This window comes from Gymnoscopelus braueri (assembly GCF_963280865.1).
Source record: "Gymnoscopelus braueri genome assembly, chromosome: 18".
Lineage (NCBI taxonomy): Eukaryota > Metazoa > Chordata > Actinopteri > Myctophiformes > Myctophidae > Gymnoscopelus > Gymnoscopelus braueri.
This window is the reverse complement of record NC_137618.1, coordinates 22,878,618-22,899,180: the sequence shown is the minus strand read 5'-3', so window position 1 is coordinate 22,899,180 and position 20,563 is coordinate 22,878,618. Positions and strand designations below refer to the sequence as shown.

General features: G+C 41.0%; 1 protein-coding gene and 1 long non-coding RNA gene across 8 annotated transcripts in view; both read right to left on the bottom strand.

Annotated features, from left to right (window-relative positions):
• The window catches only part of phf11 (PHD finger protein 11), a 61,391-nt gene that overhangs the window by 18,830 nt on the left and 21,998 nt on the right, over positions 1-20,563 (bottom strand). For 3 of the 7 annotated variants that reach the window (XM_080456832.1, XM_080456834.1, XM_080456836.1), the window contains 3 exons: positions 3,982-4,314; positions 3,819-3,890; positions 3,622-3,716 (listed from right to left, as the gene is read on the bottom strand). The exons of 1 other annotated variant lie outside the window; for it this stretch is intronic. In XM_080456832.1, coding sequence (XP_080312958.1) covers positions 3,622-3,716; positions 3,819-3,890; positions 3,982-4,314 — 500 coding nt within the window. Of the gene's footprint in view, positions 1-3,621; positions 3,717-3,818; positions 3,891-3,981; positions 4,315-6,119; positions 6,190-6,453; positions 6,525-10,194; positions 10,257-10,352; positions 10,458-20,563 lie in introns of all 7 variants that reach the window. 3 more of the 7 variants (XM_080456833.1, XM_080456835.1, XR_013934940.1) reach the window with 3 other exon arrangements.
• On the bottom strand, positions 6,973-9,533 carry LOC308105894. The gene is made up of 3 exons (XR_013934942.1): positions 9,457-9,533; positions 8,550-8,572; positions 6,973-7,041 (listed from the first exon to the last, which is right to left on the bottom strand). It is a non-coding gene; the product is annotated as an uncharacterized lncRNA (long non-coding RNA).

Sequence of the window (20,563 nt, the reverse complement as noted above, 5' to 3'; positions counted from 1 at the left end):
CGTGTAATTACAAGAAAACATAAGAAGTGGGTTTCAGCCAGGTGAGCTGATCTGATTCTGAACACAGCCAATACACACAGTTGTCAACAGTTTCAGTAAAATTGTTAATTTTGTTAACTCATTAAGTCATTAATAACATTTCATGTAATCATACAACAGGACAAAGGTGAGACACTCAGCAGGGTATACAGCACTGCAGGGAGTTGCACCCTGGATCCAGCAGACGCTAGAAGTACTAACTACCAGTGCTTTGTTTGCTTTGTGACACCACCACCATGTCTTACTTGCATGTGACTACAGAAAATATTTTAAAAAGGGCTGAATAGCCCGTTTAAAAAACAAATCGGCTGATTATCAATTACTGATATGATTGACCTGTAATCACAGTAGAAAATTGCATAAATACCTGTCTCAAATATGAACACACAGTATTCCCTATCACAGTGGTTCTCAAATCTTTTAATTTCAAGGACCCCCAGTTTTATATGCATTAGACCACAGACCCCCATTTGATAACATTTTCTATCTCTGGGACTGCAATCTATAGGCTACTATAAAATCCCAACTCTGAGACAGTACAAATTGAACCAAATGGACCTGTAAGGTATCATAGCTTTATGCAGCTTTCAGCTCAGCCCATAGATGATTGACTGATTGAATATTTTATTAAACAGAAATGTAAAAACAGCACGAGCACAGTCAAACACTTTGTCTAAAAGGATAGCACCAAAAAAGTCCTTGCGGTCTCGTTTCCATTGGGGTCCTACAGTAGGTATTCAATTCATCAACATATAAAATAGCACCAAAGGAGAACAAGCCCAAAAGAAGCAACTACTAGGCCACATGAGACCACCTTGCAGTGGCTATTTGTGTGTGCTTGTAGATCTGCTATTTTCCCCAAAACATCTGGTAGAAAATGTGAATGTTGGAATATTTTTTAAACATTTTAACAATACAAATCTTGTATGGGGGGGTCCCTGGCACAACATATTTTTAGATGGGGGTCGATGGACAAATACATATAACATGGGAACATGGGGGTCCTTGACATGAAAATGTTTGAGAACCACTGGTTTAAACAACATTAAACCAAAGAAAAAGCCCAACACAAGCAGCTACACTTTAGAAACAAGCCCCGCAAAAAACGCAGCCCACTACCAATATATATTTAACAAGCAGCTTTGCAGAAAAACAAGCCCAAAGTCGCTTATAATAAACAGACATGGCAACACTTCTTGTTTCACACACAGCTGCTGCTTACAGCCATGTTCACGTTATTATAACATCCCAGATCGATCTAAGAACGACTCCAGCGTATTCACCAGCTTATCTGGGCATAAAACCGTTTGCATTGCAATGTTATAAACTGGTATTTCATGCCCCACAGAGCCTTAAAACGTCTGCGTTAGCGATGCTAGCGCGCTAATGTCGCTGATTTAAAGATGATCAGGCAGCCTAAACACAATGTTACATGCGTGTAAAAAAAGTTCCTATCACACACACATTGGCGGACCCTCTGTAGTAACTGAGGACCCCCTAGGGGTCCCGGACGGTCCCCTGTTGAAGACCCCTGCCCTAATGTAGGGTTGCTACAGATGGCTAACAACAACAACAACAGTCAAATCGTTTTTACATCAAATGTTAACATACAAATCTTAATCTTAATTAAATATAAAGTCCAGTCTTTCCTAGCATTTAAGGAGCATATAGTGATCATGATTCATGCCCCACTGAGCCTGTATAAACCCCTGTTAATATGATGATGCTAACACACTAATTTCGTTAGCATATGTCCTTCCTTCCTTTAACTGCTACATAACAACTAAGCTTTTAAATAATATGAAATATAAAATCGAGTCTTTCCCTAGGGTCTACACTATTCAGTGATTATGTCCAATTAATCATTATAGCCTATATAGGCACTTTACCTGCTGCATTGTGTGGGTGAAGTCCTCTCCATTCATCCCACTGGGACAAGCAGCAGTGACAGATATAAAGATCCAGGCCAAATGTCAACAAAACATATAATATATAAAATCGAGTTATATATCAAGTTATTTGGGCCTAAACAGCACCAATAGACCATCATTATTGGGTTGCTGAGCCCTATAATTAATTACATTGCGACAAAGTGACACTGTCCACTCGATGTAAACAAAGATGGATGCCGTGGTGGAGCCGGTCTCCCCCGAAGCAGGGAGGGAGGGAGGGAGGGGGGGTGGGGATAGTCTGAAAGTTGTAGCTCCCCAATAAGGTGTAAAGTCCCCACCCCCCTCCCAGGTAGATTGGGGAGAACAATTGTAGGGCGCAAACGATACAAGCAATCCCGAACGAGCCCCGTCGGGGAGCGAGCCAACCGCGGGAGCCCGCCTATAACCCCGTTGTAGCCCAAAGCCCTCCTGTAGGACTGTCTTCTGCGAGCACGGGCCAATTGTGTTTGCATAGACGCCCGACAAAGCCGGCTGCACCACGGTGGATTTGTACCCATAACCTCCGTGGTGGTGTGCAGGGACTTTACACTGTGCCACCCGAGCGCCAAAAAAATAAAATAAAAGACATGTTCTGAATAGTAATTGTCTCCGCCAGGCCGAAAGGCATGGCGAGAGAGTATGTTTTACCCCCTGTCCGTCCGTCCGTCCGTCCGTCCGTCCGTCCGTGTGTCCTGTCCGTCCGTTACCACCTAATCTCCGGCACCGTTGGCCAAGCCGCTGCGAAACTGTGCACACACACTCCCTGGATGCCAAGTCAGAACCTCTGGCCCAAATGTTTCAGATTGGCCTGTTATAGCGCCACCAGGAGGCCGATTTGTGCAAAACACATTTATTGATACTACTCCTACAGATTTTGTCCAAACAAATCGGTACACAGTATCTTTATAGTCATGTGATCAACACGGATCTATCCGATTTCCCATATTACATCCTGATTGCCTAAGATTGGCTTCCAAAGTTTGCAGGATTGGTCCGTTTTCAACAAAATGCCTCAAATCATGAACGCAGCTTGCGATTTCCGTGAAATTTCACACACACATTTCTATTAGGGCGCGGAAGAAATGCCACCCTTTTACCATTGGCCTGTTATAGCGCCACCAGCAGGTCTAATTTAGCAAAACACATTTTTGGAACAAAATGCCTCAAATCATGAATGCAGTGTCAGATTGCAGTGAAAAGCCTAAGAACAAATCGCACCCTTTTCACATTGGCCTATTATAGCGCCACCAGGAGGCCACAATAACCTACCTGACCTGGCGGAGACCTGTGCTCCGAGGAGCACATTTTCTAGTTAACATATGTACTCAAGTAAAGTCAGTTACTGTTCTGATTATCATCTATCAGGAGGTAGAGGTGATAAACATGCCAAATGAGCTCACAGGTAGCGACACCCCTTGGAGCTCTGTTGTCATTACATCATTTGTCAATAGGGAAATACCACTGAAAAATTAATGCTGCAGCAGCTTTTCTGACATTTTGCGTTTTCTTCAAAACACACTTTTTGCTCCAATTTTCATCTTCCATTCCAATTGGCTATGACTGACTTCCAAAGTTTGCGGGCCCTTGGTAGCCAACCCAGCCTGGCAGAGATGTGAGAGATTTTCTAGTTTGACTTGAAACACTATCTCACCTCTGGTTTCTCCTCCATCTTCACATCAGGTTGACCCTTGAGCCTTTTCATGGCTGCTTCTTCTATCTGCACCTCCACTTTTTTCTTCTTGATTTCTGGACAAATAGTAGTCATTTCATTTCATATACCTTGAGTTGCTGAGTAATGACATTGTAAGATATATATGTGTGTGTGTGTGTGTGTCTTTTTTTTAATACCTTCATCCTGCTTGGCCACAAGCACTGTGAGGCTACCAGAGGCTTCCATCACTCTCAGAGCCATATCATAATCTGTCAACAGACAGTTAAAGAACTTCATTTAAGAAAATTCCATGACAATATCTGAAGATGAGACTAATGTTCATCTTTAACATATCGTTACCTTCCTGGCTGGCCTGATTTGATTGAATCCTGTTGGAGATGTCATTTAGTTCATCAAGGAAGTCAGAGAAGATGGCTTTTGTACGCCCTGCCTCGTTGAAGTCCTTCCAGAAGCTGGCGGAGTCAATCTTGGGCTTTGGGACTGAGAGAAGGGACACAGAAAAGGAAGGGGAGTGCAGGGAATTTGGAGAAGATGCACGTGCATCGACAGGAGAGTGAGGATGGTCAGCAGGATCAGTCGAGCTCGCATGTGGACCAGAGGGACTCTGTGTTTGTGGATTTGGATTGTGGGTGGAGCCAAGACTGTGATGAAAGCTCTGCCCAAGACAGCACCCTGAGAGAAGAGACCGTGACCTTAGGTCACCATTACTCTACATCTATAAAGAACTGGCAGTGGCTTCCACACATAGAAGCAACTTGTGAAATATGGCCATGCAGACTTGGTTGGCCTAAGCCTGGTTAAAGGACCGTAACAGTGACGATACATGTCATTGTCCACTCAATTTTTTTTTTGATTCTTTGTTACATTTTCTCCATAGTAATTCAAATATTGACAAACGTACCCCATTAATTCAATGTTGGCTAAATGACTAAACATCATTGCAAGTTTAATACGTCAAATCAATCCCCACTTTAAAATGCATTACAACACAACAATTTACCATTTACTAATAATGATTGCACGTTGTGTGTTTGATGACTCAAGCTTTGGTTAATGAAACATTAAAGGGGCTACACCATGAACATGAATTTTAACTTTTTCTTATTTTTTTGGTGTTTTCGGTCTCCCCGACCTCTCTTCTATCCCCAAAAATACCCCAGTTTGAACACTCAGGCTTTCACAGCAAATCTGGGGTTTTCTGTAAATTGGTCTCAAAACAGGCCAAACTGATTTGGTCCCTGACGTGACGTCACGTCAGGGTACAATCTTTTTTTTTTTAATTTTCTTAATTTTTTTTTTTTTTTTTTTTACTTTTTCCACACAGAACCAGGAGATAACATGCATACAAACTGGCTCAATAGCGCCCCGTGCCAAACAGGACAATGTGGTATTGCAGGTGAAAGTGCTTTATAAGCCAGAGAGAAGTTAGTTGGAATGAGTATATCTGAGGCTTGATTTAGGCTCAAACCTTTTGAAAAACGTTTGAGGGACATAAACAATATGATATTAAATATTATTATTATTTTTTAAATTCATGGTGTATATCCTTTAAACACTTCCGGTCGGGCGCCGGAAGTGTCGTCAAAGCACGGCTTATGGTCGAGCGCTTTCAAGAACAACAGGTTGCATAGTGTTCTCTCACTGTAAACATCAGATCTCTCCAGAAAAAAAGAAAGAAAAAAAGCTATTCAAATACGCGATTTAAAGCAAGGACAATAGGCGCGGGTTTTTAACTGTGGCAGATCCGTTATGGAATTTCTGTACTGTACCACTCTGCCTAGGATATCATAACGTCATAATAAAGGTAAGAATAACGTCGGGCGAAATTCTCCTTTAACAGAATGGCAAGGGGGAAATAAATAAATGCATTCTTTGTACATCATACACTCTGATGTGTATATGATTTTACGTAATTAAGTACATACATTTAAATAAGTGATTATCAATCTTTTCAGGCCGCGACCCCCCCAAAATAATCATATCTGAACTGGGGACCCCTCCCCACCCTCACAAGAACTTGGAATTGTAGGAGTTGAGGCATTACATTTTGTTTTGACTCTGTTCTACAGATAAATATTGTGAAAATAGCAGATCTACATGCTAGATCCCATGCCCTAGGGGTCCCGAGCCACAGGTTGAGAACCACTGATATAAACGACTTACAGGAATTTCTTAGATTTTCATTTATTATTTTTTTGTTTCGGAATACTAATTGCAAATAAAATGTAGGGGAGAATAAATAAAAGGGATATTTATTTACTCTTCACCCAAACAAATTGGTCTGCGACCCACAAATGGGTCCCGACCCACTTTTTTGGATACTTCATCACTCTGGACAGTGCAGGTGAAGATGTATTTTGAGTATTTAAAACAACATGAATGGACACTCTGGACAGTGCAGGTGATGGTGTATTTGAGTATTTAAAACAACATGAATGGACACTGCAGGTGATGATGTATTTGAGTAAGAACAATACCTGTCATCTGGGAAGAATCTGACTCCATGCAGATTGTCACAGGCAGCAACAAACGCTCAGAATCTGCAACCTGAAGAAACACAATAGCAACAACGTTTAATTTGCATATAGGTTATATTGTTGTTCTACTACTTATGACAGCAACTTGTGAAAAACAAACATCATTCCAAACAGTGAACTGGCTTTATGTGCTGGTTGCAAAGGTTATGTGTTCAGAAGGCTTACTGGATATCTTTGTCACAGGATTAAGATTCAGAGAGATGGGCTGCCTGGTAATGCAGCAGGTTGGTGGCACTGAGTTTGGGGAGGGGGGGGGTATTATGTTTAAACTCACCGAAATGTCTGTTTCATTGGCATCTTCACATCCGTCCTGGCTTTGACACTTGGTATCATTACCTGCAATACCTGGGGAGACCGTAGTTTCAGGTTACATCAGGTTTTCACATTTTTGGAGTGTGTCCTGTGAGAAAGCTAGTCTTGCATAGCCTGACGATCAGAGATCTCTGCCTACAAATATATCTGGCGATACATTGAATTCAATGAAAAATTCAATGAATGGGCTAAATCTGTGTGGATCTCTGAATGCTCTCTGAATATGTACACTTCAGTCTATCAATAAATAAATACCAGTAGTCTATCAACAGTAATGAATATATTTAAATTGTGTAACTTGTTCAATTAAATACTACTAAAATGGATGTTACAAAGACTTTAATTTGTGTGTGTAAAACGTAATTAGCATAAATCACTGTCATATCAACCTCATCCTTCAGTGAAACACAATGTTGACTGATAGTGAACTTAAGAAAATAAAACCCATACGGATGACATTCTCTCATGTATTGATAAGTCACTGGAAGCAATAAACTAACCTGAGCTTATTTGGCGCTTCAATTTAACTTTGGAAGGAACCCCGTCCTGTCTGTAATAGAAACAGGAAAAGCAACAATGGCAGGATATCAGTGTGGTATACGGACAACTCAAAACTGGCCAGGATAAAGCCACAGATGCAAGTAGCGGGAACCACTCTACAGCTAAAAGCAAAGGCAAAGCAAAGCAAGTTAATTTGTATAGCACATTTCAACAAAGCAATTCAAAGTGCTTTACATAAAACATTAAACATTGAAACATTAAGAAAGAGACATTATGTGTTAAGAAACACGTAATAAAAGGATGTGACTACAATAACAAAGTTAAAAGCATGTATTGTGATATTCTTTTACACAAAGCTTCAGAACATAGACAAGACACAATTAGAAACACAAATCAAGAGGAAATGAAACGGCATAGGTCACACACTTCCAAGGCATATCAATCACAAAACATGCTCCAACATGGAACCCGCAAGGCAGGAAGGAGAGAGGTAGGCCTAGAGCAGCGGTTCTCAAACTATGGGTCGCAACCCAAAGTGGGGTCGCGGGAAGGTGCTGTTGGGGTCACTAGAAAGACAACACACACATTCACACAAGGCAAGCCCTTGCATGCAGAGGCTGGGGCACAAACTGATTTTAGCTGTTCATAAACAATTTACTAAGGACTTATGTTCAATATGAGCGGGTGGTGCAAATACATGGACCACAGGTCCATTTGGTTCCATCTAGCGGTGTCGTGGTGATTTTTTTACTGGCAGGACGGTATTTTAATGACGTCACGTGCGCGCACACAGCGCCCTTTTTATTTTACCTTAAATTAGGAAACATGTTTGTATAGGAAATGTTTTAAACTAATACAAATTCAAGGAATGCCATGAATTATAGAGCTGAAACTAAAAGTTTACTTTGAACGAGTATCTTTCTTTTCTTTGAGGTGGCTGAGGCATTGCTGCGTGCAGATAGGATACTGGCAGCAGCCCTACTGAAGCCAAGATGCTGTGTTGCTTGCTTACCGTGTAGCCTATAGATGCGAGGTGTGAGGAATCTGAGGAAACATTTTCACACTCACTTGTAAACCTGTTATGCAAAGTAGCCATTTGGGTACTTGGCTCGTGAATCTACGGGGGGGGGGGGGGGGCACGTTCTGGCCGTCCTACCCCGTGTGGCCTCCACGACACCACTGGTTCCATCTGTACCCTTAAATGTAGAGCGCGATCACACGATGTAACATTACCAAGTGGGGAGATAATTCTCAGACAGACAATCAGACCAGTTACCAACAGCTACCACGATAGAGAAAAGCGCCACGGTCGGTGGGGTCGCCAAAAGAAATACCTCCTAATGTGGGGTCGTGGTATAATAACGTTTGAGAACCCCTGGCCTAGAGCCACCTGGAGAAGAACCACAAAGCAGGAGATGAAGGCGCAAGGGCTGTCATGGCAACAACTGGAGCGGAGGGCACAAGACCGAAGATGATGGAGGAGTTTCCTCAATGTTCCTCAGAGCTTAGCAGGATGTAAGAAAATGGAACAGACATGCCTCTCAGCACAACACTGACCTGCCATTGGATTTCAGCTTTCTCTGTTTGGATAGAAAAGCTCAAATGAGTAAAAATCACCTTTTCTTTTCACTGAATTAAGTAGTACAGTCAAATACATTTAATTGAACATTACAGCAGAATGCTGCAGGCTAATTTATACTTTGCTTACGTTTACACTCAATGAGAGGTATAACTTTTGGACCACAAAAATATGTTGTATTGTGTCTTCTCCTGGTGCGGTTTGAACAGGCCTCCAGCTAGAACTTTTAACTTTCTTGTTCTCCTTGTTCTTGCAATTTCTCCAAATTATATTATATCATGATTGCAGTCAGGGTTTTCATTCATTCATGACTATAAACTGCTAATATAATTGTTATACAATAATTAAAATTCTATACAACTCTATGGCTGTGACTCTGAATTAATACTTTTGAGGAAAGTGCAAGACTGCATGGATATCTTCACTCACATGATCAATCACACAGATTTTAAGGACTACGAAATAGAATAGAATGAATAGAATGGCACCAGCACAAGTTTGTATGCATGATTATTGCAAACTTTGCCACGATTACTATAAATGAACAATTATTTAACTATTTTCACACGTCACCATTGTACAACAAATTATAATACAGGGCTTAAGTTAATCGGACTAGTTGATTTAATGATTATAAAAAAATCTTTTGAACTTTTTGTGTCGATTTGTTGATACGTAAGACATTTCTGTATGTGTTTTTACCTCTGATTTTGGAAGGTATCATCTCTATGTTGGGATCTTATTTGTCTTATTTATGATATCAGTACAAACAATGGACAACAAAAAAATAATTTTGTTCTATAATTTACTTTTAAAAGGCCTTAGGTTTTACATGCAATAATGTGTCTATGACCATGTGGTGTTTTAATTACATCTCTTACACACCTTAGTGCTACACTTTGTAAGTGGTTTAGAAGTATCCCTTTTTCTGCGTGAAGGGCCAGGTGTGTCGCTTTTGATTTCTGCAAGTTGGGAAAAAAGAGGAAATAAAATAAGTTAATAGATACATAACATTGTTGTCGGGCAAAAAGCTTGTAACAAAATATATGTCAATTGCCCTTCTCGGTTGTATGACAAAAAGTCACACAAAAGTGAGTATTTACCAGCTCACAACGCGTCGCATTGTGACGCATTGTGAGCTTGTAGATCAGCTCTTGTCACTAGTTTTGTGTTGAAAGTGAAATTGGTCTGTGGGTTTGATAAATATTAAACTAATGAAAAGTATTCACAAGAGCTTGTGACTAAATACTACATTGGATCCATTGGAACACAGGTTATTTTTTCCATTTCATGAAAAGTAATGCTTTTGGACATACAAGGGTTCCACCTGACAGTTACGATAAGTAACATAAGTTTCATAATAAGTGGAGAATAAAAATCTACTCACCCAATTCCTTGTGTATGCGGCATAACACCCTGAAAAATAGAGATGGTTTTAGAAAATTGCATATGTGACAATTAACCAAAAGTACATCTGCCTGGCTTCTTCTAAAAAAAAGAAATCAGGAATTATGTGATGTCACCAAAAGGACATCATATCTTTTAGGATATAGATATTGGACTAACCGATATTTCGCAGTGATCGCAGCTCCCTTTTCAACTGCACATGGGAAATGGTAGGACCTCTTGCACTTCTTCACTTCACATCCAACTGTGGCACACTTTTTCTTACAACCGTTACATTTCTAATGTAAAGAAAAGGAACATTGCATTAAGAGAGCAGATCAATCTGCACAGTATGAAGTTGAGTGCTGTGTGTGAAAATGATAAAAGGACTTTACCAGTTTATTTCCCCGTTTCACCTCATTTCTCACATCCTCCACAGCAAAACCAAACAAGTCATCAAACTCCGGTGAATCCTGGCAATAAATACCAGATGAATACAGCTGCAAAACAGACAAAGTAAGAGCATCATTTTAACTTGTAACATGTAACTTTTTTGATATAATCTTTCAATGGTATATTTACAGAAAAGATTCATGATTTTATACATTTGAGTACATACCTGCATGTCATTGATGCAGGTATGCACTCAAATGGTAAAAGGTCTGTCATGAGTCCATATTTATAACATAATGCGATATGTTTCTGACCTATGCTGGAATGGTGCAGATCAGACAAATGCCAAGATATAAATTAGTATGCACATTTTTTTAAGTTGATACTGCTTTCAAGTAGATTGTTTTATGCAATCATTTTTCATTGTAATCTGAAAGTACACCAGAGTAACAAACACACACAGCTGTTTTTGTAACAAAGAAATGTGTAAATCAAGGACCCAAGTCTTCTGGACTGGCAAACAAGCCTGTTGAACTAATTTTATTAAAAGATTTTCAAGGGAAGAGACATTACATTGTCATCATCATCATCATTCGAGTGCCCTCGAGATCAGCATTACATTGTATCACTATGCATAGACAAACAGTTCACACAAAGTCCCACAACAACTTAAAGAAGTGTATCTTATCAGTAGGCCTACATAGATAGATTCACACCTGTGGCCGAGCATATCTTGTACCCACACCGTCAGTGGTCATTAATGTACTCATGTCCTCTAGTTTGCCTGCTAGCAATAGTAAAATTCTCTTCCTCTGATCTGGCGGTCCTGTGGTTGCAAAACAACCCCCTCACCAGACGGTGAGACCCCAGGGTTCACACAGACGTTAATCAATTGCCCTCAGAAAACAAAGGAAAAACCATGATGTATATACATATAGCCTATATATAATAACATAATCATTTTTAAACCATTTAATAAAATGAAGACCAAAACAATAATTATGTTAGTGCATACCTTCTAAACCTGCTTATTGAAATAAGGCAAAAAACTAAACACATTCAGTATGCATATTGCTCATTCTCTGATACCGAAGTAGGCCTACAATTGTTCAACCTAGTGGAGTACTGATTCAACCTTCTGGGCTGCAGTAAGTAATGTTTGGACCGATTTAGTCTTTGCTCCCTGTGCTCGAGCACCGGACACCTCCAATCTCAAGACCTCATAGAAGGACAACGTCCAACGATGAATACTAAAGGTTATGAGGTGGTTTCCATCTCATTACAAGCATTTTCTTTGCTGCCGTTAAACCGGCCAATAACACTCTCTTCTTATGAAGTGTTAAGCTTAGAGATGAATCATCATTTAATAATAAAATGTGTGGTAAACAAGGTATATTTGTCAGACAGAAATAATGCGGTTTTGCGGTTCTGGGCGGATTGGGTTCGTTTTTTTTCGCGGTTCTGGGCGGATTGGGTTCGTTTTTTTCCCAGTTTTTGGTTTCTTTATTTTGGTTTTAGGGTTAGGATTAGGAGTTAGGTTAGGGTTATGTTATTTAATTCATATTTTTGCCTGATTTTACCAATTTATTATCACAAAAAACAATTTCTGCCTAATAAAATATTCAAACAAAATGAGTTTATAATAATGTATTTTGTGGATTATATTAGACAACAACTAACAACTACATAAGAGTTATTCTTTAAATAGGCACACTATTTAATTATATTGATTAATATATATAAGAGTTATTCTTTAAATGGGCACACTATTTAATTATATTGATTAATATATATAAGAGTTATTCTTTAAATGGGCACACTATTTAATTATATTGATTAATATATATTAAATAAATGTTTATTTATTAGACTTGATCTCAACATTAATAAACAATCAACCATATTAGTCTACTGAAATAGCCTAGACTATGACCACATCAGCAGCCAAAATGTAGGCTGCCAGGGCAGGTAAATAGAAATACTGACATCTTGCTAAAAAACACAACCAGAACCAGATAAATAAGATGTAATATCCCATACCGAATCGATCTCAGGAGATGTTTTAGTCATGAAGTGACTGTGAACCACAGGCAGCGCAGGGCAGAAAGTATCCTAGCAACGTGAAAGCGCTAACTCTCATTGGTCGTGTTATGAGTAATGAGCCAATGAGCTGCTGAGCGCACTCCCAGACAATGGCTTCATAGCCAGCGTTGCCAAGTCTACTTATTTCCCGCAACTTCCCTGGAACAAAATTTGGCTTGTTTTTGGCTTGTTTTTGTAGGTCGGCCTGGCTCATTTCTCTCACTATACTTGGCAACACTGAGTTACACCCGCAAGCTCGCCTCTCACTCACACAGCAGAGCACACACTCTTCTTTTCGCAGATAAGTGAGGCTGGGACCGAGGCTACTCACACAGAGAAGAGACAGAACGGCTGCTCCGTCTCGTTTGGGTGTGTGTGAGTGTGAGTGAGAAATACTCTCTCATATAAAAATCGCGCCTTCATTCCACGACCCCAAAATACGGAACATAGTGCGTCCCGTAACAGTTCAATACGGAACGCTTCGTTTAGTTTCAAAATAAGGAACGATTCCGTATTTTACGGGACGGTTAACCCTACCTGACAGGCACAGCTGGACAGGACACACGCAGATAAACATGCATGTACCCCACAAAAACTCCCCTTGTTTTCCTCCAGTGACCACGCCTATGTTGTAAAATTATAGCTATTGGTGGCAAAAAGAAATAAAACAAGAAAACAATGCTAAACGTTGTAGGTAAACTTGAGTAAAGTGACTCTTACCAAAGCAGAGCTTTTAGTAACTAAACACCATTTAGTTGATAGTGGTCCAGTTACCTCCGTCTCCTCACTTCTTTGACAAAGTAGGCAAACAACTCCATCGTCACTCCTCATCTCTACAGACATGATCAATTGTTTAAATGTGAGTACTTTACCGCGTTATTTCGTGGTAAATACTAAATACTCGCAATAACTTGCAGAGAGACGTGAGCTAACCGTCAGCGGAAGCGCACATAGTGCAGTTTGAAATGAAAGACATGCTTTGATTGGATATTGCTATGGAGATTGATGGCTGTTTTGGTTTTAGCCCGCCTTCCACAATGTCTTCCGTATCCAAAAAGTACACACACATTTAATTTCCGTATTCCACCCAGATCGGATCAGCAACAAAGCGATTTACCATTTGAATCCCTCACTCAATGCTTGATCCCAGTCTAGTGAGCGGTCTGAGCGGATTCATTCCTCTAGCCGTGGATCAAGATTATCATAGATGTATTTAGTCCGTACATGTACAACGAAAAAACATATAGTGTGCACGTTACAAAGCATCACACAATAGTCATCTGACCGACACATTTCCTGTGGGATCTTGGCTTTCTCCTTGGGTGCTTGGCCACAGGATTGGCGCCAATGTCTGCAGGTCTCTGCACAAACATACACTGAACAGAGAGAATGTTCTGTATTCTATGTCAACTGTATGCATGCAGAATGAGCATGTAAGGTAATCACCAGATGTTACTTATAATCTGATGAAAAAATATGTGTAATCACGGTAATCAAAACGCCCTTCATGACAGTTACTGTCAAAAACAATGTTTTTTTTATAGAACAGATGGCCGCAGTTTAAAGTTAGCTCCATGTCCCAATCGTTGAAGCTGAATATTATTGTATCTTGACAAAAAGGTCACAGTTGATGGCCCTGGATCTGAGAATTTGTACCAAATATATTGTCTTTACCACCAAAGTACATTAAGAACTGGAATATAATTAATGTGATCTGAGTGCAGCTTTGTCAGCAATGTGTCACTCATGTGTGACTCCTGTTATTTCCTCATGAGAAAATAATTATCTTTTTAAGTGGGGGCCCTTAGGGAGATTTTAGGGTATGTTCGTTCACTTTTGTCTAAAAGCGCCAAATTTGGCACAGGTGTAGCTCAGGGCATACTTAAATGATTTGGCTAGGGCGCCCGCGCCGGTGACCTTTGGGGTCGCCACAGCGGCTGATCCAATATGGCCACCACCTGAACACGCTTTTGCCTCTACATTTGAACCAGATGAGCTACAAATCCAAACTTGGTGTCTATTTCATGTTTTTTGACAATTAGAAATATGATGGAAAAATCATCTTTATGATTGGGTGTGTCTGGACACCTAATTAGCATATTTCCAAGATGGCGGCCATGTAAAAATTAGGTGTACCTTAACTTTTGATACTTTTGGCAAACTATTTTAGTTTTTTTTGAGCATCAGAAACCTACTGGAATGATCAGATTTATGATTAAATGTATCTAGAGCACTTTAACTTCCATATTAACAACATAGCCATTATCCACCAAAATGTATTGCACATATATTTTCACACAGATAGAATGTAAAGCTGTATCATATTTCATTGTAACATTAGTAAAAGTAGAGAAAGTCAGTGCTAAGTCAGGTATCGCATCAACACTTGAATTAAATAAGGCCAAATACCACAAACGCTGCAGAAGCTACTGTAGTAGTTCTCGTGTTAAAAGGGCTCGAAAGCATGCAGATCATGCTGTCCCCTCCTTATTAAGTCCTAAAAAGCTTCGATCAAGTCATCCCCAAACCATTGGTATTCATTGTGTGATATGTGAAGGGGAGGATACGAAAGATCTGCACAAGGCATTATCAAATAATGTTGATTCCAAAATGAAAAGCTGGGCAGAATCTAGTAAACATTTTAAACTTCTTGGGAGATTAGTTACTCAAGCGTCCGATGTGCACGCAGCAGATGTGTACTATCATACCAAATGTTATCTGAACTTGAGATATGCAGCACAAGTTGCACAAGAAGAAGAAGCGTCTACCAGTGAATCCAGGGAAACCTTTGACCCTCTGACTATAGCGCAAATTGTTGCCCTAGTTGAGGATTCAGATTGCTCCTTCACAATTTCAAATTTAAGGCAACTCTATAGAACCCTTATGAATGAACGTGGGCATGTCTGTTGTTATAATGAACCTCACACAACAAGATTCAAGACACATCTCCTCTCTTTTCTGCCTGACTGGAGTGAACACCAGAAAGGGAGGGAGACGTACATTGCAAGCAATCAAAAAGTGGCAGACAGTGTAGCTAGAGGCCATGATTCCAACCAGATTGATCAAGATGAGGCACTTTTGTTGACAAGGGCTGCCTTGGTTTTACACAAGTATTGTTTACAACCAGGACACAAATTTGATGGCACCTTACCTTCCAACTGTCTCACGCTATCTGTTCCTGAACCTTTAAGAGTATTCAATGACATTGTCCTTCAAGGACCAGGACTCCTCAAAGCCTATGAGGATAATACAGAAGATGACAACCTGAAGCCGAGATCAAAAATAGCATGCCTCCTCGCCCAGTGTCAACAGTACAATGCATATGGCGGCACCCATCATGCCTGCAAGACGGACACAATACGCCACAACAAAGATCGAGAACCACCCTTTCCTCTCTATCAGGGCCTCAAACTCCATGGCAATGGACGCCGTAAAAATGAAATTCATGAAGCTCATTTACAAGGGTTCTCATTGTCGTATACACGAGTCATGGAGGTGAAGCTGTCACTGGCACGTGCAGTGTGTAAACGGCACAATGAAGACGGCATTGTTCTTCCGACTAATCTTCGGCAGCATGTTTTCACCACCTATGACGTTGACAATCTGGATGGGCAGAACAAAAGCAATTACTCACAGGACGAGTTCCATGGAACCGCACTCAGTGCTACTAATCATCTCTCTCATGACAATCTAGGACTTAAGCGTCCCCCATAATAGTTGACAGTGATGATTCATCCATACCCAAACTTCCAGACTCTTATACAATTGTTAAGCCAGCAGAAGTCATTGGAGGAGATCTATTGGCACCCAGAAGTGGTACCGGTCCTGTCCGACCATCACATGATCTTGTACATGGAGCCAAAGTAAAAGATGAGAGTTGGTTAATGCATGGAAAAAGAGTCCTTGATCAGGACACACTAGGTAAAGATGATGTTATTACATGGTCAGGTTATAATTCACAGCTTATGAATGAAGAAACACTGAAACCTCGTGCAGAGATAGGAATGTACCCCTTATTTCCAGATAAAGCAGCATCTGCATCCATGATGAAGCATGCAATGGAGCTTGCACAGAAAGGCACATCATTTCTGAACCCTGGCCAGATTGCTGTCCTTGGTGCTGATCAACCATTATATGCTATAGCCAAGCAGCTCCAATGGCAATACCCCATGACACTTGGTGAGGATAAATTGGTTTTAATGATGGGAGCATTGCATATTGAAGACAAAGCTCATCTTATGGTAGGAAAACTTCTCCATAATTCAGGTTGGACCACCGTCCTCTCCCAGGCCCAGGTGTTAACTTCAGGACGAGCTCAGTCTGCCCTCAATGAGCACCATATAAAACGGACACGCTATGCCCATCAAGTCACTCTCATGTCCCTTCAGATTCTCAAACAAAATGCATACTCTGCCTATTGTGCAGATGTTCTTGGTCCACCTGAGTCATTTGAGATGTGGGACCAACGAGCTCAAGCAGAGTTTCCACAGTTCAAGTACTGGTCCACCATCATGGAGCTAGAGCTACTACTGTGTCGATTCATTCGGTCACTTCGTGAAGGAAACTTCAATTTGTATGTTCAAGTTTGTGATGAACTGTGTGCTTGGTTTCATGTGATGGATCACACAAACTATGCCCGCTGGTTACCTATCCATGTACGAGACATGGTTGAACTACCGGAAAAACATCCGGCAATTTATGAAGAGTTTTTGAAGGGGAATTTTGTAGTGCAACGTTCAGAACACAAGTTCAGCTTGATTGCAAAGGATCAATCACATGAGCAGTCAAACAAAATTCTGCAGTCCTATGGTGGAGCAGCTGGACTCTATGAAAAGCCTGAAGCTCTCACACTATTCATGCTTGCAGGGCCAGACAGTGCCAGGTTGGTGCAAGAGTTTGAAGCTGTGTATAGTAACATCAGCTCACCATCCTCAACTTCTCATCATGAAGAGGCACATAGCTTGCAGGTCAAGTTCATGAAAGATGTCAAATCCTTCACAGCCATTATGGAAAGTCACGGGAATCCTTTTCTATCAGTAGATCATGACCTCACAGCACTTGACACGCAGGAAATTGTGGAAACAGAAGTATCTGAATCACTCACAACCGTTCACAAAGTTGCTATAGCCCTACATTTAGCTTATGTAGAGGAGCGACTTGAGAAGGCCACAAAGCCCATTTCGGATATAATTCCACGGACAAAAATCTTGACTTTTGCAAATCGACCAGACCGAAAAGCCAAACGCAATAACAGCATTCAGAAGCAAAACATGAATCTCATCACCCAACTATTCCTTTCCCTTCAATCGAGGCCTGATGCAGACATGGCAGAGTTCTTCAAGTATGAAAACCAGAGAGAGCCATCCAGCATTTCCAACCAAGGGCTTTTACGCTGCGGCACAAAGGCGGACATACTTGAATGCTTGAATGTCCAAAAAGTCTGCATAGCAGCAGCTAAGAAGGCCACTGTAGTTGTGCTTGATGGAGCAGTAATGGCCCAAATGGTCCGGCCCCTCGCTGCAAATACATTCAATGAATACATAAACACCAATATTGCACGGTTTGTTAGGTCATACATGAGCCATGACTCTGTTGAGCGCTTGGATATTGTGTTTGACACATATCCAGAGGAGAACCTAAAAGCACAAACTCACCAACGCCGAGGAATGGGGAAAAGAACTCAAATAGGGGATGGCAGAACTCCTATTCCAAAGCGTAATTGGAACAGTGAGTTCCTGAAAAATGAAGACAATAAGAAAGAACTGTTTGGACTTGTAAGTGTCGAGCTCACGAAGGATGACATGCAGGGTAAACTACTGCTGTGTACGATTAATGATGATGTTCTCTGCAACAGGCCTGGATTCAATTTGTCTACACTTAAGCCTTGTAACCATCCTGAAGCAGACACGAGAATGGTTCTGCACTTGGCCCATGCTGGGGCCAATGGCCATAAAAAGGCTTTTGTCCGTACGGTTGACAGTGATGTTGTCATTCTTGCAATCCACTTTTTTGATGCATTAAAGATCACAGATCTTTGGATTGGCTTTGGCTGTGGAAAAAGCTACCGAGACATTCCTGTCCATGAAATCCACAATGCAATGGGTCCTCAGAAGTCACTGGCATTGCCTCTCTTCCATGCGCTGACAGGATGTGATTCTACATCAGCCTTCCTTGGCCATGGGAAAAAGAGTGCATGGGCAGCTTGGGAGGCAACACCAGATCTCACAGACACCTTGGTTGCCCTCACCTTGGAGCCTGAGAAGATCAACTCTGATCCTGTTCATATGCAACGTCTGGAGCGTATGGTTGTCATCATGTACAGTAAGAGCTGTGGCTGCAGTAGTGTAGATGAGGCCAGACAGCGGCTTTTCTCAAATGGTACAAAGTCCCTTGAGAACCTTCCTCCCACCCAAGCTGCACTGACTCAGCATGTAAAAAGGGCACTGCTGCAGGCCAGTTTTTATTGGAGTCAGGCAACCTCCGTCAAACTGAATATTCCCAATTTTGGAATGTGGGGATGGAACAGCTCGACAACAAAGGCTTGGGAACCATACTAGACCCATCTGCCAGATGCCAGTACAGCCTGTGCCATCCTTCTCCGCTGCGGGTGCAAGAAGTCTTGTAGCGGGCGCTGCAAGTGCTTTAAATCTGGGGTCTGTTGCACCTCATTGTGTGGATGTGAGGGTGCATGCACCAACAATGAGGGTCCAGCACACTAACCTGGAGTTAGTGCGCACACTTGGTGCAGCTTTTGTCTAGTTATTGGGGAACAAAAACAACAACAACCCCACCCCCCCCCCCCAAAAAAAAAGAAAAAAAGAAAGAAAAAAAAAAGGGAGAGAAGAAGACAGCCTCCACGTGGCCTCCCCCGCAAGTAGCCAAAGAGCCCTTTAAGCGAAACCAATGTCTTCAAAATGTCACAACCACAGCCCCCCCCTCCCCACCCCTGACATTTCATATAAACATCAGAAAGGAATCATGCATGTCAGAATTAGTTGAATTAGACCTATTGCACCAGGTTTTACTCATAACAATGGCCAAGTTACGTCCAATGTCTTCAGAATAGCAAAACGCCACTTGGAATTATGCAAATTAGGGGTCTAGACACACCCAAAAATAAAAAAGAGCATTCCAACACATTTCTAATTGTCAAAACACATGAAATAGACACCAAGTTTACATTTGTAGCTCATCTGTTTCAAATGTTAGAGACAAAAGCTATTACAAGTGGCGGCCATATTGGATCGGCCGCTGTGGCGACCCCAAAGGTCACCGGCGCGGGCGCCCTAGCCAAATCATTTAAGTATGCCCTGAGCTACACCTGTGCCAAATTTGGCGCTTTTAGACAAAAGTGAACGAAAATATCCCTAAGGGCCCCCACACTGGTCCAGAGGAAGACTAAGCTGACCGCACTATCAGATCTGTTAAGTCCATCGAGATTTTTAAGTCCTTACAAAAAACTCACCTTCTCTCTGGTTTTTAACAACATCCACTCCTAAATATTCCTATTTTAACTCCTATCTAACGTTTTCTATCTTCTGTGTACATACTGTAGGTGTAAATGAACAATCTCGCTCTGTCTGTCTCCTATATGCATGCATGTTATGTGTTTTATACATGTTTTTGTTTTTTTGTGTTTGTTCTTTGATTTGATGTATTGCTTTTCTTTTACCTGTGCAGCACTTTGGTCAACTAAGGTTATGTGAAAATGTGCTCTATAAATACAGTTTGATTGATTGATTGATAAGCTAGTAACTCTCATCATGATGACTGACTATCAGATGACATTACCTGAGTCTCTCAGACACAGCAGAGAATGTAAGGGAACTACTACTGGCAGTAGAAATGGAGTTTTGATTGATTGATTGATGTAGTTTATTTAGAAAGACATGAGAATAGTACATGACAGTACATAACAGTACATGGAAGTACAAATTCACAATACAAGGTCTACTAAACTGGAAACTCTCATTAAGCACTAAGCTTGTTTAAGATGAGAACCCCATGCACACAAATCATGATGTCATATAAGAGGCAGATAGATATACACACTACTATACAGAATGTCATACAAACAGCTTTCAGGTTACTGGTATGACGAGAGAAAAAAAAATAATATATATATATATAC